The sequence below is a fragment of the Pipra filicauda genome, unplaced genomic scaffold, assembly GCF_003945595.2.
Source record: "Pipra filicauda isolate LSUMZ 115617 unplaced genomic scaffold, ASM394559v2 scaffold3_size10097308_pilon, whole genome shotgun sequence".
Lineage (NCBI taxonomy): Eukaryota > Metazoa > Chordata > Aves > Passeriformes > Pipridae > Pipra > Pipra filicauda.
Genome location: NW_024104532.1, coordinates 4,659,264 through 4,683,837, shown reverse-complemented (window position 1 = coordinate 4,683,837; position 24,574 = coordinate 4,659,264). Strand labels below are relative to the sequence as shown.

The following is a 24,574-nucleotide window of genomic DNA, read 5'->3' as shown; positions in this document are numbered from 1 at the left end:
TCTCCTCTTTTCTATTCCACTGATTGTTCCTAGGCATAAAATCGGAGGCTGAGTCTTAAACACCTAAAAATCAAGATAAGCTATTTTATGAGTAAACCTGACAATGTGTGTCTCACTATAGAAACATGACAATAGGGAAGATATTATTTGATCTATGGCTTTCCAGCTGTTACCATATTCTTTTCTACTGCCACCTAAAAATATTAATCAGAAGTCAGCATTAATCCAGAAGCATATAATTTCCTCTAATGCCTTTAAATGCTGCACTGCCTGTGCTGCTTCGCTTCAGACCGTGCAGATGGCAGGACAACTCCTAAAGGATTCAAGTCAATTATGCACTTCACTTCTGTTTTAGAAACAGATTGAAATTAATTAAAGTATTGACAAGCCAGAAATAAACAGCATTCCACATATCAAAATAACTCAGTCATATGATTAGTTTATTTGAGTGCCTTTTTTTTTTTTAAACCAAATAAGTTGGGGGGGTGGGGGCGGAAAGGATGAGTTTTCTTCTCCTTTTATGCTGGTTTGAAACAAAACTCCTGATAACATCCCCAATTCTGCACCTCCACTCCAAGTATCTGCTGGAGGCTGAATGTTATAGTGCTTGAGAGAATTAAGTGTTTTAAGCAGCTGATAATACTGATTAAAACCAATTGTCAAGATGAAGCAAAGAAGACAGGCTATTTAAATGTTTTAAAAATTGCTGTGTGGGGGCTGTGCAGTCAATCAGTACATGCTTGAAGCTCTCCCATTTGGGAGCAGGTGTGTGCTGGAGCTGCCAAAAACTGTGGGACCTCAGAGACATGGGGACCAGAGCGATGGCTCCATCTCTGCATGTACGTCAGGCTCTGAGACTGAATCAGGGGATATCCTGAGCTGGAAGGGACCCACAAGGATCATTCAATCCAACTCTTAGTCCTGCACAGGACACCCCAACAATCCCACCATGTGCCTGAGAGCGTTGTCCTTGAGCTCTGTCAGCCTTGGGGCCGTGCCCACTGCCCTGGGGAGCCTGTTCAGTGCCCAACCACCCTCTTGCAGAAGAGCCTTTTCCAGATATCCAACCTAACCCTCCCCTGGAACAGCTCCAGCCATTCCCTGAGGTCCTGTCACTGGTCACACAGAGCAGAGATCGGAGCTGCCCCTCCACTGCCCCTCGTGAGGAAGCCGCAGACCCCAGTGAGGTCTCTCCTCAGTCTCCTCCAGCTGAACAAGCCAAGTGCCCTCAGCCACTCCTCCTATGGCTTCCCCTCCTGACCTTTTCCATCATCTTCCTGCCCCTCCTTTGGATGCTCTCTAAATGCTTTAGATATTTTTTAAATTGTGGTGCCAAAAACTGCCCCCAGGACTCTGAGGCCACACTAGAGCAGAACAGAGCCCAGAGACAGGCTGACACACAGGGCATGAGGGCTCCAAGTAACAAACCCAGAAATAAATGAGTTTTCAGCTGCTTCATGCACTCTCCTTAGCTGACAGCAGCAGCAGTTTTTGCCTTTGCTGGATGGAAACTCCATTTGGGGCTGAAAACTGATCCTGGACAATGTGATGCTTTATCATGATTTTCATACAGATGAACGCCTGAGACGGAGAGAGCGAGACAGTAGTTTGCACAGTTACGTGGGAAATAAACCCAGCCCTGGTGAGCCTCTGGGCGCTGCCTAAGCCTTTGGGCCTCTCCCCTTGCAGGGAAGTTAGGCACTTCAGCAGACAGGTCTGTCTCTACTTTTCCTACAGGGAAGGATAAAACCCTGGCTCTGCTCTTTCCCAGGCAGCAGATCAAGAGTTACATAATTTACACCCACATATGAACAGATATTGCTGCGGGGCTGATGTATGTAAGTACAATCCTAAAAACCCATTAGACTGTCACCTTAAATATAAGGTAAAATTAACTTCTGAAATTAGCATTAGATTAAGAGCATAGTATTTACATGGGCGAAGGGCCCCTGCTGCAACTACTTTGTTTTGTATCCACTAAACGACTACCAAGGAGAGCTGTTCTGCAATCACAGATCACACCCTTTCACATCCACCTGGAGTCTGCAGCACCTTGGCACTATGCTTTGTTCCTGATAATATACTTTCAAGTCTTCAGATTTTATTCTAACTGTCCCCTTCAGGTGCTGAATATTTCCCTTTTATTTTCATATAAACATAACAATACTTTTCAGATATGCAACACAAGAAGGACATCGACCTGTTGGAGTGAGCCCAGAGGAGGCTACCAAGATGATCAGAGGGATGGAGCAGCTCTGCTGTGAGGAGAGGCTGAGAGAATTGGGATTGTTCAGCCTGGAGAAGAGAAGCTTTGGGGGTGACCTAATTGTGGCCTTCCAGTACCTGAAAAGAACTGACAAGAAAGATGGAGAGAGACTATTTACAAGGGCCTGGAGTGACAGGACAAGGGGGAATGGCTTCGCACTGACAGAGGGCAGGGTTAGATGGGAGATTGGGATAAATTATTCTCTGTGAGGGTGGTGAGGCCCTGGCACAGGTTGCCCAGAGAAGCTGTGGTTGTTCCATCCCTGGAAGTGTTCAAGGCCAGGTTGGACAGGGCTTGGAGCAACCTGGGATAGTGGAAGGTGTCCCTGCCCATGGCAGGAGGTGGAACAAGATAAGCTTTAAGGTCCCTTCTAACCCAAACCATTCCTGGATTCTGTGATTCTCTGCAGGGCCAGAGTATTTTAATGGAGTTTTCAAATACTCTGCAATGATGAAAAACGCAAATCTCTGACTTAGGCATAGCTGGGGATTTAGACACACTACAAAGCGCAGCAGTGATGTTGTAACAATCATTTCTCCTTTGTAAATGCAGAATAAAACCAAAGATCAAACATGCCTTTAATCAGAAATGTCTTGATCAGTTCCTAATTAGAATTGCTCCTCAGAAGTAAACTCACTGCATCTACCAAACTACATGTCAGTTTAGTGACAAACAGAGGATGATAAAAGAAGCAAAAATAATCCTGACTTTTGGTGTATATTCCATAATTATAATGTGATTATCTTCTATTTTCTAAGTGGCTCTTGCCTATCTCATGTCATTCAGAAGGCTGCATGTTCAATGACAAACACCACATAGGAACACTCAGAAGAGCTGATGTAATGAAACACCTTATTTCCCAGCAGAATTCTCATTAATTGTCATTCATCTCCCTATTCTATAGGGATGTTGAAGGCAGGGTTTAGTATGTACTTTTGAACAAGAATATTTGTAATACAGTAATTTGATTACTGTACAAAAGAATTTTACTTCACAGAGGCATAAGAAACATCACTGTTACACACACGACAGTCTCAAGCTTTACCTCAGTAGTTTAGAAACAGGGAGTAACTTGATGCAGAAAATTGTGAAAAAATCAAGGTTTAGACTCATGTTAAACATACTCCAAGTGCCCAGATTTTCTCATAGAAATCTGTGTGACACCTCCTGCAAAAACCAGTTGCAAAACTGGGCTGCACTGAGACTGATCTCAAAGCTCACAAATCTTCAAGGGAGTTGCTGCTCCTGGGCTAAAAGCGTTTGTTGTCCTGTCTTATTATAACTTTTCCTGTAATAAAAACCCAAAAAACTCCACCCCATGTCCACAGATTTGTTTCCCTAATGAAAACATTTTATCAAAATGCCATAATGGCAATTCTTTATCAGCATTCTTGTACCGAGTTCTCATTTTCCAACCAGGGAAAACCTTTGGTCCCATCTTTGCCAAAAGCCAGGGAAGTTGCAAGATTTTCAAATCTGAAAGCAGGAAGGTCCTGCTCTGCTTTTCCAAGCAATATTTGCAGTTAGGGAAATATTGTTAAATGAGAGGCATTTAGTTTAGGCCAATTGAAGAGTCCTGGCATCAGGCTGTATATTAAAATATGCAGGCTGTGCACTTTTCCCACTGCTTGTTTACACCCTGGACAATAAAAGACAAATACAGCTATTGGCTGTCTAACTTCTAATATTTCCTGGATAGTTTCCCAGTTTCAAGACTCTAGAGGAATGAGAGAGTTTCTTGCTGTTACCCCTGCTAATGGAAGACTTGGCACAGACATTGCCAAATTAATACATTGATTTCTGGAACACATTTTATTTGAGACACCCCACACGAAACCAGTTCCCAGCTCATTTGTTATCAGATAGTAGCAGGAGGTACTTTCACTCCCTTTTTGAAGGCAACACAGAACTGTATGTCCCAAGGAGTTTTGGGGGTTCATGGTGGGGTTCATGGGTTCAGCTCCCACAGTGTGTGCCCCTTGAATACTTGACTGAGTGGCTGCCTCGTGTCCCCAGGGAATGCTGTGTCTCCTCAACCACTTCAGTGCAACAGTTTCTGAACTGCCCAACAGTGTACCCTGACACAAAACACATCAGTCAGGAGGGACAGAAGTCATCTTTGAGATGCTATGTATTTCCAACTCTGCTACTTCAATTTGAGCTCTGCCATAAAGACTAAAGTTTTGAAAGCTAATTCCAGAGGTGGCAGCCAGAAACCTTCCAGCCCCCGAGTATATGTTCACCAGTTCATTTTGTATGACCCTTGTTCATGTATTTAGGCTGCAGATAGGTGTCCTTTCCAAGCAAGGACACGGAAAGTCCTTGATTCAAGAACAGAGCACTTAAATTTCTTGTTTTATTTAAACCTCCTTTCACAACTCCAGCTAAGTGCATGTTCTGAATACTCTCCACAAAAGCCTCATCACATTTCTCACTTCAAATAAACAAGAAAGGAGGTCAACCTGGGAAAGCAATAGGAAAAAGGACTGCTTTGAGGATGTTAAGTGCAGACACTCAGCCCAGACGGAACCCAGATCCCACCCAGGAGTCACTACCAGCACATTTCTCTCAGGGCAGCCTAAGAAGCTCTGGAAGTGTTTGTTCATTGTGTTTAGCTTGTGGCAAACAAGTGAAAGAGCTTCCAGAAGGAATGTCTTGTTGTGCTCATCTGCAGAAGCCCTTGACAAAGATTTCTAGAAACAGTCGTTCCTGGAGAAGAGAGCAATGCAAAGGGAGAAAAGTTCTTCCCCATAGAGGAGTGAAATGACTTAGAGGTTTCTTGGTGGCATCAGCTGTGGACACTCCACTCACAGGTTCTGTGAGCTTGAAGTCCAATCCACAGCTGGGAACTGACTCTGCCTCTCCCGGCTGTCTCAGCACAGGCCGATTCTAAAAATCTGTTTAGGTTTGAAAATTGATCACTTGCAAATAAATTACACCCTGATTTGCTAGGTGCCATAGGTCTATGATTTTCCCTGCCAGTGGTCTCATTCTGCAGCTGCACATACTATTCCACCTGGAGCAGGTGACAGCTCACCAGAGCACTCAGCACCACAGTCCTGTTCCCCAGACCACATTCTCAGAAAAGACATCTCATCAGGACCTCAGGACTGTCCTTCTGCACTTCTCCAAAAGCAGCTCACGGAATTTTAACTCACTGAGAGGAGAGTAGAGCCACTAGATTTCCCCCTACATCCAATCCCCTTTGGTTCTGAGACATAAAATCATGTTTGTTCTTGAAGGAACCCCAGCTCTGTCGATGTGACTCACGGTGCCCTACGAACCCCTACACATCTGGTCCAGCATCTCCTGCACAGCTCCAGTTTTGCTGCAGTCCTGTCTCTCAAGACACCCTAATACCCCCTTCCCAGCTTCCTTACTCACCACCTCTGAGCACTGCTGGTTCAAGAGTTCCCAAACATGGAGACAAACTGAATTTTGCCTGCTTAATGCTGAGGGTCAGCCCTCAGAAGTCCAGGAGGGTGTCCTGGAAAGCCCTGGCACCGCAGTTGCCAGTTTTGCCCTTTGAGGCAGCTGGCATGGGAAAAGCTGGCAATGAGGTCCAGCCCATTTTCCTGCTCTGGGTAACCTGCTGCTTTCTAGGGCAGGTGCCCTGTTTTCCCAAGTGCTAGAGCCATGTCTGCTCCAGGATATCCCAGTCTTTTAGGATGGTTTTCACACCCTTCCACAGCCTTTTCCAGTTCTTCCCTAGCTGCCACTCTGTGCAGAGACACTGACGCTAAAGGTGTGATGAAAGACACCAAAAAGTTCGTTTTTATGGCCCAGCTTTTTATCCAGAACATTTTCATCTGCACAGATTCCTCAGGGCACAGTAATAAAAGCAGATGAGACATCACAAAAGTGTATGATGGCCTTACCTCCCTGAGGGGCTGAGTACATGCAGACAAATAGGAGCTGCCCCTCTGCCTCTGCACCCTCCAATTTATTTATGGGAGTATCCGTGTCTCACTTGCTCCCCAGCTGCCGTAAGGGAGCACACTATTAATTTGCAGAAGCTGGAGCCAGGCTTAAAAATTCCATTAATTAAGTGTTGGCGGAGGTGTTTGGAAAGATGTTCCGATAAATATAGTGCTTTAAAGTGTTTCCCTAGAAACTGAGAAAAAGTTGAACAATATGAACCCAGGCTGATAGTGGCTTTTGCTCTGGCGGAGCAGTGCCTGGGCTATAGCGGGCATTCAGCAAAGCAAACTTCTTTTCCAAGGATCTTCTGGCTGCTGGGCTGGTAGCCCAAAAACGTGAAAGTGAGGATCTTTACTGTGCCTTGCTTCCCTCTGTCCCCCTGCTCTGCCCCTCTCCTTGCACCCAGAGTTGGCTGGTGGGAAATGCTCTGTAAATTCTATGACTCCAGATTCAGAAACACCCTGTGTGTTTTAGTGCTCCCAGCTTGTGGATTCCTTCCAAAGTGTCCCTGCTGTACCTGACTATCCCAGCACGCCCAGGCACAGAGAGGATAAACCTGGCAAACCCAGCAATTATCTTTCAACTGGCTCCTTATAACATATCACAGAATCATTTAGGTTGGAAAAGACCTCCAAGATCATCAAGTCCACCCTGTGCACAATCCCCACCTTGTCAACCAGACCAGAGCACTGAGTGCCACATCCAGTTGTTCCTTAGACACCTCCAGAGAGGGGGAGTCCACTACCTCCCTGGGCAGCCCCTTCCAATGCCTGACAGCCCTTTCCAGGAAGAAATTCTTCCTGATGTCCAACCTGAACCTCCCCTGGCACAGCTTCAGGCCTTTTGCTCTTGTCCTGTCCCTTGTCCCCTGGAAGCAGAGCCCAACCCCCACCTGGCTCCACCCTCCTGTCAGGGAGTTGTAGAGAGTGAGAAGGTCCCCCTTGAGACTCCTTTTCTCCAGGTGAGACCCCCAATGTCCTCAGCTGCTCCTCATAGGACTGACTCTCCAGACTCTTCCCCAGCTCCTTTACCTCCCTGGACACACTCCAGCCCCTCAATGTCCTTCTTGCTGTGAGGAGCCCAGAGCTGTGCCCTATTTCATTCATCCTATACATGGTCATATCTACAGCTGATGTAAATCAGTACTGTTAAATCTTGCCCCATAAGGGATCTGTAGTGTTTTACTTTGGTCTTTTCTGGCACTGCCTGCCATTATCCTCAGGAGCAGGTGCACTCAACCACATCAGCTCAGTAAGTGAATCAGAATTTTGTATCACCTGTACACCAAGGGATGAAAGCACTCAGCTCTCACCTACGTGCTCCTCTGATCACTGCGCTGTCCCTGCTGGGGGGACCAGGTGGAGGAGACAGGGCTCAAAAATCTTCTCAATCAGCACATTTGTCTCTGCAGAAATGCAAGAGCAAATCCCTTTCTGGACGGATGCTGCAGGTATTACAGGAGGATTAGAGTTGATCTTCCCTTGGAAAGGGGACTAGGAAGAGAGCTCTAGGCTGATTCTTTGCCTGCTAAATGACATTTGATAGCCTGCTATTTCTCACCTAAACAAAAATGTGATTAAAGAACTTGAGATAAACAATGATTTAATGACTTAAAGTGTAGAAGTTGGAGAGGTTTTGAAAAGAGCCTGTGTATATCTAAGAATAAACACTTCTATTGGAACCTGGTGGAGGAATCTTAAGCTGTTTGCTATCCATGAGTCCTCACTGACAGGGCACTCAGAGCATACAAGGTTTTTCTTAAACCCCTTCCATTTTCTATGCTTTGGGTCATTAAATATGATGCGTATTTTGTTGCAACCGCTCAGCACAGCTTCTTCCTTGTCCAAACAGTCACATCTGCTTTCAGCCCAGTTTTCTGCCTGTCCTGCCTCCCAGCCCAGCTCTGGGCTCATGACTGGCTGCCAGTGTCCCAGTGAAGGGGAGACCGAGGGCACAGACTCCTCTCCTAGGACATCCCTGGGGCTCCAGATGAGTCTTTGGTTCTCTCTCTCTCCCACTATGACTATTGCTCCTGTTTCTCCCCAGCTTTGGATAGAGAGAGCATACCCAAGAATTTCTTTGCCCCTTTCTGCCATCAGCCCTCCTGCCACTGTACCACCTACAGGCAATAAATCCATCTTAGAGACAGCCACTAACAGCTCCACTTCTTGCAATCCACAGGGAAAGGAGCCTCTTGGACCAACACAGCAAGGTTCCAGATTTGGGACTCACTCAAGCATGCAACCTGACTCAGGAGGGCATATGATCAAGAACGTCTGTGGTCAGAACTAGTGTTCACTGTGCCTCTGTACAAGGGCTTTGAGAACAGTGGCTGGGTTAAAAAATGGGATCTTTTCTTTGCTTCAAAACAAACATAACTAATTCAACCAATTTGATTCCTTGTTCCCTCACCTTGCTTCTCATTTCTCAAAGTCAAGGTAAGATTAATGAGCCCCACACAGTACTGCTGGAGGGCTCTGCGCTTTTCAGAGGTTTCCAAGCCACAAAAATACTTCCAGCAACAAACTGAGAAAACTAAAGCTGATAAAGCCAAGTTTGGAAGCAATTAACATCAATCTAAAATTCAGCTGGTTTAGGGGCTCAGCTTAAAAATAAAAAGCAATTACTACTGTGACAAAATCAAATAATACATCGTTTCTCCATAGTTGATATAGCAAAGGGATTCTGCCTTCACCAGCAGCTACAATAAAAAGGGTTTTATAAAAGCTATTTACCTGCACTGAATGTGCTGGTGATTTTTTTCAAAAGCTTGTTTCTCAAGAGCATAACCTCTCCCAAACATCTCAGGAAGCAAAAACCCTTCATACAGTGTGAAGTACTCAGGACAGCTCTGACCACACTCAGAAGTACCTACTCACGTAGCAGAGGTTTCCCCTTGTTGCCCAAGAGCATGAGAAGAGCTCCAGCTGCAGAACCACAGCTCTGCCCACCCAGTCCTGGCTGTAAATGCCAGGCAGCTGCTCTTCCACTTCTCCCCTCTCAGCTATGGACCTGAAGAGCAACAAGAGCTGCCAGTGCTGGACTGCAGGTGTCAGAGGGGAGAACCCATCAGCCTTGTGAATTTGCCCAAGGACCTACAAAGAGTTAAGTGAGAGAATTGGAAAACTACCTAGTTCTCAAAGCCTACTTCTTAAGTGCTTGTCCAATGGAAACACCAGCCAGCCTGTGAAAACCAGCCCAGAGCTTCTGAGCAATGTTCAGACTCATCAAACTGCAACTTCCCAACATGATGCACTGCAGTAAAGGGGAAGGAAAGGCAAGAAGGGAATGGCAAAATGTACAAGAATGGCCAACAATGCTGTTCAGAACTGGTGTAGATAAGAGTCACCTGTGCTCCAACAGTGTAAGGGCATCAGATTTAGCTGCTATAAGATAAGGAGGGGCTCTCATGCTGTCGGGAGCTCTACTTTATTCCTGGCTACAGGAAATGCTCTGTAGGAATACAATGAAAGTCTTACCAAAGGTCTAAGAAGGCTTTACTAGTCTTGCACAAGGCCATTGTTTACACCTTGTGCATGGTACCATTGCAACCTACGCTGGCAAGCGCCCAGGACAAGCAGAGTTTGGCCTCTCCAGATTGCTCTAACCAATTTAAGGTTTCAAGTTTTCATTTCAAACCACTTGACAGCATCTCATTAACCTACTGCCTAAAATAAATGTGCCCAATAGTAATCACCAAGTCACATGAAATTAAAAAATTCAATAAAATATAAAGATTAAATACTTGCGGGTCATTTATTTTTCTACTCTAGAATTAGAGAAAATGAGGTCTGCCACCCCCCTTGGCTGTGATAAATACAAGTCCCAAACTGAACTGTCAAAAATTTCCAGGAATGTCTCTCTAACCTCACACTGCAGCCTCTGCAAAATTCCTAACATTTCCTACTACAAGGAAATCCTTGACTTGTCTATGTCCCATCTGACACTTAAACACATACCAGGGTGACACCACATCCTCATAGAAGCTCCAAGAATCCCCAAACCAGGCATTGCTGCATGAGCAGAGACCTTCATCTCCAAGCAAACAGAAAATACCATCCTGCAGCTTTACAAACACACCATGGGGCCTCTGCCCCTCTGCAGCTCAGCAGCTTTACAAGACGTGGTACAAAAGGAGCCGTGTCATTTATCCTACCTCACATTAACATCCAGTTCTTCCATCACAGGCAATAGGCATAGGTAGCTGGGAGTTCAATGTCCACAGAAGAGACCTCATCCTGCAGAGGAGAGAGTTAGAAAGGAGAGGTATAAGTTACAGGATCTCTCACAGACCCCAGCTGTCAACCAGCAGCTTTTTCCACCAGGCAGTTTTCCAACCACTCTTCCCTGGAGAAGCCTGGGCACTGCAGAGGGTTGTTGTGACCATTCAAAATCACCTGCACCCATGTAAACTGCACCTAAGACTTTCCCAGTAACTTCTAAACTTTCAAAACTACAAAAAGTAGTTTAAATAGAAGCAGCTGAGGAAGGTTTGCAAAGCCCATCTGGGAAAACACAAGCAAGAAGGGCTGGTAAATTAGTTTCTGTTTTTACACAAAACTAAAACATTGATTTACCACTAAATTAAAACGGGTTTCCTGTGACACTATATTGTACAACCTTATGAATAATTAATAGCAGTACTGTAATTACAAAGAACTAAACAATTTGCAGCTCTAGTTAAAATAAATGTACTTACTTATAGTAACACTAAGTGATGTAAATATTAATGGGGTTTTTAACTGTATCAAGATTCCATCATAACTTCAAAGAAATGAATGCACCATCTTAATAATGAGTTTGTGCATTTGCTGCTGTTAATCCAGTGGAAAAAACAGGCTCAGTTTCTGAGCACTTCAGGCTGTTGATTGCCCCTTGTGTTGAGTCTCTAGAGAGCCAAGGATAATGCCACCACCAGGACACTATTAATATCAACTCAGATGCAATAATGCCATTGTGGTTACTTGGCTTCAAAGAGAAGACTGTAATAACACTGCCTCAGCCTTCCTAGACACCATGCCAGGTTTGCAATGCAAATGAACCCCCACTCTCCAGACCTGGCTCAGTGTTTACCATGAGCAGTAATTCAGGAGGTATAGACTATACATTGTTTTGCCAGCAAAACCTACTCAAGTCTAAAGGATATTTTTATCAGAGGGTGGAAACACACAGAACTTGGCCACTATGTGCAGTTTCAGCCTTCAACTGGTGTTTCTAAGGGCACTCTGGAATCTGGTGACTTAAAGACTACTGCTGTATATTGCAAATACAAGGGTGAGAGGTCTAGAGATTCTGATCAAGTCACCTCTGTGTCCCTAACACCTGACCTCCAACTTTAATTTGGGGGAAAAACCCCACTCTGTCCTGTGCTCCTGCTCTGGAGCTCTTCCATAGTACAAAATGCCCCACAAGCTACTGTGACAGCTGCCTATCAAACAGGTAGGAAGAACATCCTGGAAGATGGTCTCAAGGCCACTCAGTGGCTTTAAGGTATTGAGAAAAAATCCACTTGTCAGAGACCATAAGGAGTTATCTGGTGGCCAACAGGCAACCCTCTCTCTTAAGGGACCACAAACTCACCTGCTCTATGTGGTGGCCTTGGTCTGCTCTGTAGAGATGAAAATGTCCCATCAGATGACAGCAGTGGCCAAACCATCTTCCTTGCAAGCACCAATTAACTGAGACACTGACACATTCTTAATCCAATTTATTTCCATCCCACTCAACCCCCCTCAAGTTCCACTTTCTGTCACTGCTGAGTTGGTGACAACAGAAGCGTTGAGTCATTCTGGAAAACTTAACACCCCCATTTCCTGCAGTGCTGGATTGTGCTGCTTCACCACTTCTGACACCCTAAATGAAGCCACATCTAAGGTGGACTGAGCACTCTGAAAAGCCCATTTCCTTTCACCTACAGATATCACAGTGTCCCTTCTGCTCTGTGACAGATGAGTTCTAACCCTTAAGCAAACCAGCAGCAGGTTGGTACAGGCTCCACAGGAGGTAAAGGCCTGAGCAGGAGCTGGGCCAAGAACTCCTCCAGGAAACCCACGATGGAGAACAGTGACATATGAGCATATGTCAGAGCATTGATGCATCTCAGCCTGGAACACCAATCGTGCAATTAACACATGAACAGCGGGGTGGCTTTACCAAGACTCATATATCAAGGAACAAAGAAGGTTGTGGGTACACGGAGTCTCATGCCCACCTTTCCCATTGTATGCAATTTGACTAGAAGCCAAAATTATTCCTTAAATACAACAGCTTAAGTGAGGCTTCTCTGAGCCCTCCCTTGAGGTGATCTCCCCTTGAGCTGGGACACCTCTCAAGGCTTGAGATTCCTTACCTGAGACTAAGAGATCCTTCCTTACCTGAGACTAAGAGACCCCCTTATTCATCACAGATTGTCAGTGAGTGACTGGCAGTTGCTGAATTAATACTAATGAAATTCATGTAGCCAATTCCATTAGACATAAACCTTTGGCCAAGTATGAGACTAAGATTGGACACAGCCACATCTGAGCTCCATCAGGTGTTTAAAGAGCAAGGGGACCCACCCTGAACCTCCCAACTCCATGGAAGGGTCTCCCTTACCCTTCTGTGTCTCTGGTCGCTGTGTGAATCATTCCAGCTCAATTTTAACTTGATTTTCCTTTGGATGTTTCATCCCCGTAGTAAAGAATAGAGTGAACCTTGCCATCAAATTTTGTTGAGTTGTACTTCTACAACACCATATTAAACCCACTTCTGCTAATACCTTTGGTATGATGACTTTTTAAGTGATCTAAATTACCCATTTGTGCATGCTCTGCTGCACCACAGAGGAGGGAGAGGGATATAAAAATAAACTAAGTTTCTGAGTGTCTCATGCTCTCTGTGAAGAACTGGACTGTAAAGAAAAGTTCTCTGACTTCACTCTTCTCTTTATAAGTGTAAAGTGAAAAAAAAAAAAAAATTCCCGCCCTCCTTTGCCAGCTTTGTCTTTTTAGAGCAGAGCGTGGTGTGCAGTGATGATGACTTGGTGCAGCCTCTGACTTCAGCCTGGCAGACACACATTGTTGAATAACACAGAGCAAAAGATGTTGCAGACATTTAGAAAGCCTGTTTAGCCTTCCCCTGGAAATTGCCATCCTCCACATCTCAGAGTGTAAGTTCTTGGAAGTACAGGGAATCATTTAGCTCTCATCCAGTATCTGTGATTTCCTGATTGAGGCAAGAAGAATCACTCTAACATAAATAAAGACTACTACTACTACTATCTAAATCTGTGATTTCAGGAGGCTCCTCACTTTCTGTAGTGAACATCTGCCAATTTGAAGCTGGGACTGAATAAAAAAAGCTGTTGCTTGATTCCCACCACATTTCACATTTGGGGATGTGATTTTTTCTCGTTGCTCAATCTTCACCATTATCAGAGAAAAAGAGGTTGTTAGCAGAGACTATCTGGGAAAGATTTTCCCAGGCCACATTAAACTGATGCTGTGAAGTGACAGTCACCTCAATCCAAAGCTAATTTCTTGATCATCACTGCAGAGCAGCCCAAAACCCTCCAAGTGTTGTAAGAGAATATCCTGCCCAAGGCAACACTTGAGGAATAAGAAATACCAGAGTGATTAATTTTATTCGCTCCCAGATAAAATGGCTTCGTTTCCACCACCCGTTTCTGGCAAAGGCACTGCCCCCTCCCACAGCACTTCTGGCATTCTCTGTCCTCTGTCAGTGCTGTCTCTTTTCTCTCCATGAAGGACAAAGCTGATAAGAAGTCCCTCAGTTGTCAGCAGAGACAGATTACTGGTCTGATTTTAATCAAACATCATTCTAGGAGGTTAAAATGTAGCACTTTACTTAAACAGAAAAATTAAAAGATAGACATGACACATCTCCTGAAAAAATAAAATGGAGTCCAGCTTTAAATAGCAAATACAGAAGAAATATCTTTTCACTGAAGGGTTATTTTTCAAAACAGCTCTTTAAACTCAAAGTCTCTGGCTTGACAACCCAAACCACAGGCACTGAGTTCAGTGGGTTCATGATTCCAAGGGATGCAGAAGTAGTGGGTGGTACCTGGGTCACAGCAGCAGCCAGGACCTTGTGTGCAGACAGAAGGGCTTTTCCTCCTGCCAGTCTGGCCCTCACAGCTCTGAGCTGTAACCTCTGTGCCTTTTCAGCTTTGCACCAAGGTATTCTATGCTGTCAAATGTTAGAGTTTAAATTCCATCTCTGAGTACCAAAAAAATATTAACAGACCACACAGTCTAAGGGCTGTTCCCTTTGCCAGGGCACGGGGAAGCAGCAATGCCTACCTATTCTCCTGGATCAAATATTTACAGCAGTAAAGTTTCTGTGGGTTGCTCAAGGGTGACTTTGTTCCAAAGCAGAGACATCTGTACAAGATCCTTGACTTTACTATGCTATGTTTGTGTAAGAGGTCTGAGGAGAGAAAGCAGCTATAAAACCTGAGGGGTTATTTGCTGTGACAGTGGTGTTATGAAATTTCACAGCTCGCTGCTCTCACCTTTAGCAATTACTGCCAGTTGGTAACCAAAACACTCCAAGTCTTCAACTGCACTATCAAATCTCAGCATAGGAAGCCAAGAGAAACATCCCACATGGAATCCTGGGTCTCTTAAAAGAGACATAATACAGTAAGAGATATCACTTAACAACTGAAGGCAAGAGGGATTGTTGAGTCCTTTGTCACCATCTGTGTTTGACGGGGATTTGTGCAGGGCTACCATGTCGCTTTCTTGTTCATGTCATAAAACTTCCCCATAACTCACTGTAGATTTTCCCTTCCTAAAAACACACTCTCCAGTTTCTCTTCTTCTAACAGCAGGACAGGGTATGGAAACTACTGCCCCAGAAAGGCACCAGCTGTGCTTTCTGTGCCTGCAGTCAAATAAACCGCTGTTGTTTACACAGCAGAGAAACGTAGACTATAAATGCTAGTAAATATGGAAATCCTTCAGCTTTGACATGGTGTGGTGGTACTGACAGTAACTCACAGCTCGCTGGAGGAGCTATGGGATGCTCAGCACCGTCCCCAGCTCAGCTCTGCCTCTGCAGACAGCTGGACACACCCTGAGAGCAGGTCTACATTTGACTCAGGATCTGTGCTTTTACCAAGTCTATAATAAATCACTAGCCAGAATAGTGCCATCCTACTGCAAACAAATTTTAGGCACAAGTCCTGGTGCTCCCCTGGCAGTGGTCAGCTCATACCCCAGCAAGACTGTCACAGGCAGTGATGGGCAGTGATCGTGGCACTCAGAATTACTTAGATTGGAAAATGCCTCCAAGATCATCAAGTCACAACCTTGCCAACTAGACCAGAACACTCAACGGCAACCCTCTGGTTTCAGCAGCCTCAGGCTCCAGCTTCTTGTTTAAAAGCTTCCCTGCTCCAAAGCAAGCAGAAAACGAGCCGTGGAAGATGCACATTGCCATGGACATCCATCTTATCACAGAGATACACTGCTGTGCTATTCTGGGCTCTGCTAATCAGCAAAAGCTAGCACTTGCCACCTTGGGACAGCTGAGGGAAAGAGCACGGAAAGGATCCATCTCCCTCCTGGGCAGAGAGCTGAAACGTCTCAGGGAGAGCCTGGAGTCACCCCCAGCGACCACGTTTCAATACAGGAATTCCTTGCTTTGCCAGCTGTGCAGACGAGCCTTTCTCACCTCTTTCTGTCCCTCGTTTGGGTCCCTTTCCTGCTGCAAACCCACTTGGGTAGCACTGCATCACCCAGGCCCAGGAGAGGAATGTGAGCCACAGTGGATGAGCGAGCCAGGAAAGATTCCTCACTGCAGAGGGGCCCTCTGTGGCTGCCACTGCACTGCGGGCTCTGGGATTCACCCGTAGGGCAATGGGAGGACTCAAGTATAACCCACCTTCTGCACTACCTGCAGCTCCTGCCCGATTTCCTACACAGGTTATTGTGTGGTGGACATGTTCCACTCCCCATCTGCAGGTCATGCATAACTATAACTTTATTGTGTTGGAATAAAACTCTTCTGTTTTATTTTTATTGCTGCCATAAGCTGGTTTTATGGTGGTGAAATGTAAGCAGGAAATAAGCTCCTGTTTGAAGCCTGGTGCCAAGTCACACCAGTCAGTGTGTTCATAGTTCTGCAACCCCTGGACTTCAGCAGAAACAAAAGTATCTCCTGGCCTGGGTATCTTGCTTTGCTGAGTAACTGTGACTAAGAAATCTGTTGGGTTGTGCTGAATTACACCTTCTGTGCTTTCAGCTGTGCAAAAGGTTTAGGTGAAGCTTTAAATCTCAGGCATTAAAGATTCTTTGTTACTGTTGTCTGACCAAACTCACTGTTGATGGGAAGCTTTGGGGTGCATCTATCTGAATACCTTTCATCAGAGAACTTGTCACAGAGGCTTAGCTGGAAATTTATAACCCATTGTGTGAAAGCCTCCAGGCACAGACCTTCCCCGCTCCTGCCCAAGTGTGCCAACAGACCCACTCCCACATGAGCATTGTCAAGGCTGTCATGAGCACAAAGAAACACACAACCCCCCCAAAACTCTCTACACTGGGAGGTTAAGCCAAATAAACTCACACCCGTGTGAAGCTGATGCCAGCAGACCCATCCCTGAGCAAGGGTGCTGGTCCCACATGGTTTAACACATTGCATCACATTCCACTTGTCTCATCCCCTTTCCCGGCTGCCACAGGCAGACCAGAGCCAGGAGGTTTCTGCTGCCCCTGTGCTGGGATGGAAATGCTGTGGATCCACAGGACATTTCAGAAAATGAAGCAGAGACAAAATTGCCAGAGCTCTGAGCTGCACATACTTGCAACCAACCCAACTGACTCATGCCTCTGCTGCCATTTCTTCACACTCCATTAAAGGATGACAGCTCCTGAGGAGAAAACTGGCTGAGAGTGTTCATCTTAAACCTGAGCTGCCTCTGGCTCACTTAAAAAATCAGTTAGTTGAGCATCAAGCTAAAATAATCACAGTCCCCAAGAGACCATGTGATCCTCCAGTTCCATACAAAATACATAAAGTGCACAGCCATCATCTTTTCTGCTTAAGAAGCTGATGCCATCAGGGAAAGTCAAAAGGCTAATTAATGAATTACTTTTTAAAAAGATTGAGATGATGCAAGAGGAAATGTGCTATAAAACATTCCCTCCACACAGGCTCTGATGTTACAGAAGAGTTCGCTCCAAATATTTCATGACAGTAACAGAACTACTTTGAAATCATATAATCACAGAATGGTTTGAGTTGGAAGGGACCTTAAATATCATCTTGTTCCAACCCCTGCCATGGGCAGGGACACCTTCCTCTAGATGAGGTTGCTCCGAGAACTGTCCAACCTGGCCTTGGACACTTGAAGGGATGGGGCAGCCACAGCTTCCCGGGGGAACCTGTGCCAGGGCCTCACCACCCTCCCAGGGAAGAATTTAAAAGATGACTGTAGATACTTACAAATTGCAGCAATAAAGCAATGACTTGCTCTGGTGATGGTCAGAGGGGATCAACTGGAACACACAACTTCTACTGAGAGAAAGCAGTCAAATGCAGGGCAAGGGCACCAAAACTAGAGCCTGTGCCCTTGCTGCAGGCTTTGCCAGTTCATCATCCCAAGTGGAAGCAATAAGTGACCCCATCACAGAGTAGGTATTTGTAAGTCAGGGCAGCTGTATGGGCAGGGGTTGAGCAGAAGCTGGGTCCAGTCCTTCCCTGTTTAAGACACATGGATGTGGAGGAGTTGTCTTTCCCTGCCAAACTATGCTGAGCTCAGCACCTTCCAAGATGCTGCTGATGTTTTCAATTTATTTTAAATCAAATTACCAAATTACTGAATCCTTATCGGGTCATTAAAAGTGAAGGAACCAAAATAAACTTGGAGCTGCGACCCTGAAGGTTGTGTTTTGGTGGGCTGAGCCTGTGAGCCTTACAGAGCTCCTGATGGGAAGGGGCGAAAGGGCAAATGAGCTCATAGGATAAGCTGCTTGCAAATTGTTATTTCCAAAGCAAGAATGACAGGACATGCTTAGGTGGGCTGTGAGTTCTCATCAGCCAGACTCTCCAGGTAAAACAAGCTGTCCAGACACTAACTGTGCCTGGCACCAGGCACCTGGCAGCAATGAGATGCCATGTGGCTCATTTTCAATGGTCTCACAGAGAACAGTTCTTTCTAACAGCACACATGCTTTTAACAAGTGCATTTTTCAAATTCTGATCATTTCAGGAGGCCGCTACTCCCTGAATAATGTCTGTAGGCTGGTTTCTGTCAGGCTGTCTTTGATGTACCAAGTGCCATTGCTTCCCTCGTGGGGAAAGGATGGTAATGGCATCCTGCTTTGTACTGCTGGGAAGTGCAAGTTCCCTAATTCCCCTGCTTACTTCAGCTCTGCAGGGAATCAGCAGCTCCCCAAATGAAGGAAGGAACTGAAGTTACGGCAGGACTTGAATGCAGAAGGCTTCACCCATAATTTCTGGTGATACTGGAGGGAACCTTGGATGTGCATCCCACTGAGGATGAGATTGTTGAAGCAGTAGTTATGCTGGACCAGGCATCAGCTCTACAGGTTGAGGGTTATTCCCTCATCAGATGTATCACGTAGGGGAAAGGATGAGTGTGAGTGCATTTGGCCAAGGCATCTATGTGGACATCACAGAATGATTTAAGTTGGAAAAGACCTCCAAAATCATCAAGTCCAACCTTTGACAATATTTTGAAAGAATAAAGAGGATAATCTAGGTAATTATAAGCCTATCAATCCAAGATTGAATCCAGCACAATAATAAAATAGCTCATAAAAAATACAATTCATCAGGAATTAAAGATGGGGGATAGAATTCGGCAAATCAGTGGGAATTAGAGGAGTTTGCCATCTTGATATTTTCAGTGATAACAACAATACTGTTGTAATAAGTAGCTGTATTCCCTGATTTCAGAAAAGCATTTGATTTGCTATTACGTGAGGTTTTGATACAGGACTATACCAACTCCATATAGGACTCTTGGTTACTTAAACCCACTGTAGTGAGAGAAACCATTCTATGATTCTGTGATTCCCTGATTTGATGATCTGTGAGCTGATCTGATGAACAGAGAGCAGAACTGGGAGTCTCTTCAGACAGACAGGCTGATGGAGGAGAAAGTTATGACTGAAAAGATGAATTGCAATGTGAAGGCATTGCAGAAGCATCCAAGAGTGTGAAGGTTGAGTACTGTATCCCAAATGATATGTGTGGCATTTTTCCAGTAGTTACCTGGCACCTCTAGTCACTGATTTCAGTCCTTCATTCTTTAAAGAGAGCAAGTCATTCAATGGAAGATTCAGCAAAACCCCTTGAATGCAGTTATCTGATCAAGGTATTTTCTTCCCTTTCACATATGAGGTGTCAGAATCTCACTGCCTAAGGAAGAGAAACTTCTGATGTTCAGACAATAGAATTGTGGAAACTTGTTTCTTAAAATAGCACGAAGAAGGAAAAAAACACCCATTGAAAATATAAACCTGTGCTTGAGGAGCAGAACTTTCGCCTTTCTGTAAGAGTAGAAAAAAGAACTACTCCTTTGTACCCCCTGAGACGTCAAGCTCTTTCAGATGAGATTTAATTACTCAAGAGAGCTGTTTAGAGCTTTTGTTCAAGATTTCATGCAACTAAGAGAGCGGTGAGTGCCACTTCAGAGCCCTGTGTTATGTTAATTGCTGGGATGAAGGGAGGCAAAGAAAAAGATCTGCATGCAGTCCTAACTGTGCCTGAAAGCACTTGCTTCCCAAATTAATCCCCTACTTACCCCAGACACTTGATGTCTTACTGGTGGCATTCAGTAAGAGGTAGCCAACTGCACCAGACTCCCTAATTATAGCATGACCTGTTGCTAATGACTGTTGGATTAACCCACTGCTGTTGCATTATCGCACTAAATAAATAATATCCACTCTCCTCTGGCAGTGTTTACAGAACTGATTTCCCATTCAGCCTTGACTCAAATCTGTGAGCAGTCCCCAGTGTCACCAGCTGCTCTAGCCAGACCCCTGCACCTAGACATCAGGAAGAATTTCTTTGTGGAAAGGGTTGTCAGGAATTGGAAGGGGCTGCCCGGGGAGGCGGTGGAGTCACCATCCTGGAGGTGCTTAAAAAACAAGAGGACTCAGTGCTCTGGTCTAGATGACAAGATGGTGATTGGTTATAGGTTGGACTCGATGGGATATTTGGATGGGATGGTCTGTGACACAGGAAAGGGAGTTTGGCATCAGGGCACAAGCAGCATCAATGAAGGTCTTTATTTTGAAATTCTGTAGTTTTAGACAGATAAACCAGCTTAGGAAAGACCTCAAATTTCTCAGCTTTTGTCTCTGAAAAATATGTAATAGAACACATCCTTCAGGAGTTCATTTTGGGACAGAAATCTGACGCAGGGCAAGAGCTGGCCAGAAAGGTTGTAAATCCCCTTAATCCACAAGCTACTTTGGGGCATTTTTCACTAATATTCCCTTACTTTCACCTGTTTAAGCTCCTTTATTTCATGGTCTCAGTACTTATGCCAAACCCTTGTTGCAATGAATATTCATCAGCTGGGGTCTAAGTGTAGCTATTTATAAAACACCAAAAAGTGGCTTTAAAAGTTGCTGTTGTGATTTCCTGTCATTTTGTATTCCCTTTACAGAATACAGGGATACACGGTGGGGAAGGAGTAGTTGCAGCCTACAGATGCAGTTTAGTATTTTGAGACTGCTTTTTAAAAGTTTGATGTGGGTGTTTGCCAAAGGATCTTTTTTTTTTAATATATTTTATTTTCTTCCCTGCTAGTGAAACATCCAACTTTTACTCATACTTACACAGTCCATCATAAATTAAATGAAAAAAAAAAAATAATTGCCCTAAGAAGTTGCAAAGTACTAAATTAGCCAAAAGTAAATGTTCTTGTTGGGAAATAAGTTCCAGGTGTGTCTCAGACCACTTCCACCCAAAACTGCAGCACTTAAGGGCCCACAAAGCAGCCTGGATATGAGAAAAGAATTGTCACTGCTCTTGAAACAAAAAGTGATGACTGCTTGAGAGACATTTCTTTCACGCTCCCTGGAAATGTTTCCCAGGGCTGGGAGGCAAATCAGTGGAGGCTGCTGGTCCCCAAAGTGATCTGGCAGCCTCCCAAGCCAAGGAAACCTTCACAGTCACTCAAAACTAATGATTTGTCATTTTGCTCTTTTTTTTCATTCCTACTTGTCATTCTTGGAAAAACTCTCCAGGATGAGACTTGTCTTTTTCTCCAGATGGAGCCAACTAAAGTTTAATTATGCTTCTCTGAAATCTCCCATCACCTCTGTCCCTGAGCAGCACATGAGCTATTTGCTACACCTAATCCTTTCAGATCCTTCCTAATACATAAAACTTCCAGATTTTTGGAAGATGCTCATTAAGAACAGTGAACTGAATGAGATGCTCCCGTTTATTCTATTAGCAAAATTGTTCTTCATTGACTTTCGGGATGAGGAAAAGACAGGGATGTTGCTCTCAGCTGCTTTAGGGACATCTCCCTGGTGCAGTCTTTGGCCTTTTGCCATCTCAGAGCTGCCCTGCCCACCAGCTGCCTCCTGCCCAGGGTGCAGAAAATTGCCCTCCTGGCACGTTGCTGCACGATGGTGCTGCCTTGGTACAATCCCGCCATTCTCCTCTACCTCTGGAAGCTCCTACAGACACAATACACTTTAAAACAACTGTGATAAAGGACAAATAATCATAAAAAAAAAAAAATAAATAAATTAAAAAAGTCTGTGGAGCATATGGTTTACAGCAGAGGCTGGGAAGGGACAGGCAAGGTCACACTGTCTGCACTTTGCTGTTAAAGTTAAATGTGGATTTATAACTGATTGGATCTTCTGTAATAAACCTGCCTGCACACCTGACTTCCAAGATCTTTTCTAACATCCATACTGATGCACGAAAGCATTTTTGCAGGATTTGTTACTACAATGGCTCATCAAGGTCACTACATGACTTGCAGAGCAGTTTGTTATGGGTAGGGCTTTTCACTGTGACCGAGAGCCACATGGACTGTGAATTTACAAAAATCACAGTCTGGGCATGTGTCTCACTGGGATTTTGGACCTTAGCCCACATCCACCCTATCCTTGACCTTGGAGATCCCAGATGTGTTTGCATAATTTGAACTAACTTCCCCAAACTAGTTCCACTTCTGCAGCACCTCTGGAGGTTTGTGTGGCTCTTGTTCACAGGCAAAAGCCATACAGGTAACAAACTTTGGGTAATTACTCCCCCAGTCTTTACATGGGGACCATGAGACATAGAACATAGGATCCCTAAAGTGTTCATACACAGTAAGTTATCCAGCTGTTTTACATCTGTGACCTAAATGATGTCAAAGATATGAATGGTCTGAGCTTCAGAATTCTGTGCTGTCTCTTTTTTGGTCCATTCACCTCTTTTTTCACACTGTTCTCTCAGTTGCTCCAATTAGAGGGACACGAATTTGATTTGGTAGAGAGTTAGGAATACAGAATCATAGAATGGTTTGGGTTGGAAGGGATCTTAAGGATCATCTTCTTTCAACCCCCCTGCCATGGGCAGGGACACCTTCCTCTAGAACAGGTTGCTCCAAGGCCCATTCAACCTGGCCTTGAACACTTCCAGGCTTGGGGCAGCCACAGATTCCCTGGGGAACCTGTGCCAGGGCCTCACAACCCTCAGAGTAAATGAGAATATGCCAGGGAATAACTCTCTTCTCGGGAAGTCCCACCGGGACCTGTTACACAGGTCAGAAAAAACACAAAGCTCTAGCCAAGACAACCCTGTTAAACAGCCACCAGTGAGCAGAGAACAGCTATTCAAAATTCCTGCCTCTTTGCATTTCTGTAACAAAAGAAATATTCTTTTGGAAGGTTTTTAGTCAGCTGTAAGTGATAACAGCAACCCCTGACTAGGACAGTACAGCTCAGAGCACTCTGCTGAACTGGCCAAACAGGGAGGACAAGGGCAGCCAGGAGTGTGCATGTTCAGAGAAGGAGGCTGAGACAGAGTTAGGGGGATAAATCAGAGCTGCTTAACTCCAAATTTCATACTTTGTTTAGAAAAACAACTCTTTCCTGCCTCAGGAATAAGGACCTAACTTTCTTCATGTCTAAAAGCAAATATAAAATGAGCAAGGAAGAAGGGAAGGAAGTGAAGAAGACTCCAGTTATGGGCTGAAGCACTGGTGGGCTGTACCCCAGGCAGTGCATCATGCTTTCATCACTTTTTTTTTAAATAATTTCTGTATAATTCTGATTCAAGCTGACAGATGACATTTTGAGCTGATGCTCTCCTCTGTTCAGCAGAGACAGCCAGAGGTGCCTGAATTACAAGCATGGCCCCAGTTTTCCCCCAGGAGCCCTTGGGAAGCCCTCAGTGCCACCTGCAGCCCAGCTCTGGTGCATCCCTGTGCAGTGGTGCAGCCCTCCTCCTCCTCCTCCTCCATTTCTTTCCCCTCCTTTTCCTCCTGCTCCTGCTCCAACCTGGGCTCCAGCTGGTGGAGGGGGACAAGGTCAGGATGAAAGTCTGGGAGAGCCCTCTGGGCCTTTCATTTATCCAGAGCTGGCTTAAAGCTTTTCAGCAACACAGACATCTTCCTTCCCTCCTCCTTTGTTTTCCAAAAGCAGGGGAAGGTGCTCCCTCAGGTGTAACTCTGAGGCTGCACAGACCTGTGAACTGTTTGTTCAACTGTGCAGAGCATCAAAAGGAAATGTCAGTGGGATCTCTGAGATCCCCTCACTGTGAGGCCAGATTTTGATGTCTGTGCTCACAGCAGAGAGTACTTTATTCCTGAAGCAGTTGTTCAAGGCTCTTTTGAAAGAGGGAGGTACAGGTCAGACACCAACTCATTTCACCCTCTCCAATATCCTTTTTTCCTGCTTCAGCCAGTCCCTCTGCTTCTTCACCATATTCCATCCCCATTGCTAAAAACCTTCCTTATTAAAAGCAACAGACATTTAATTTTCTTTTTGCTTGGCAGGAAATGACATCAGGTCCTGCTTTGAATGATCCAGAAGTGAAGTTTCAGCTCACTTAGTACAAGTCCTTGTCTAATGCAGGAAGGGACACTCAGCTCCAAGTGCTGGTCCAGAATAGCTCAGCTTTTGTCACACTAGTTGCCTCGGAAATGTGTTCACTCGAGGAATTCACGGGCAGCAATCAGATGTTTTCCCCACTGCTTTTCATCACAGCTCATCAGAAATTGGGATAGAGCTGGGAAAGGGCAAGGGAGAGAATCTGAGATGTGACGAGAGAACTAATCCATCCCTGGAAGAGGAACTGATGTTGCATTTTTTTTCCTGCTTATTTTACAGTAAATAAAGAATTAAGGAAGATTGTTGAAAATGTGTCCATTCAGGCAGCAGCTGA

General features: G+C 44.9%; 1 protein-coding gene across 3 annotated transcripts in view; it reads right to left on the bottom strand.

Annotated features, from left to right (window-relative positions):
• Nucleotides 1-24,574, bottom strand: part of HTR4 (5-hydroxytryptamine receptor 4) — a 90,254-nt gene that overhangs the window by 53,845 nt on the left and 11,835 nt on the right. For all 3 annotated transcript variants that reach the window (XM_027718803.2, XM_039385266.1, XM_039385265.1), the window contains exon 2: nt 10,344-10,425. In XM_027718803.2, coding sequence (XP_027574604.1) covers nt 10,344-10,369 — 26 coding nt within the window. In that variant the 5' untranslated portion in view covers nt 10,370-10,425. The remainder of the gene's footprint in view (nt 1-10,343; nt 10,426-24,574) is intronic.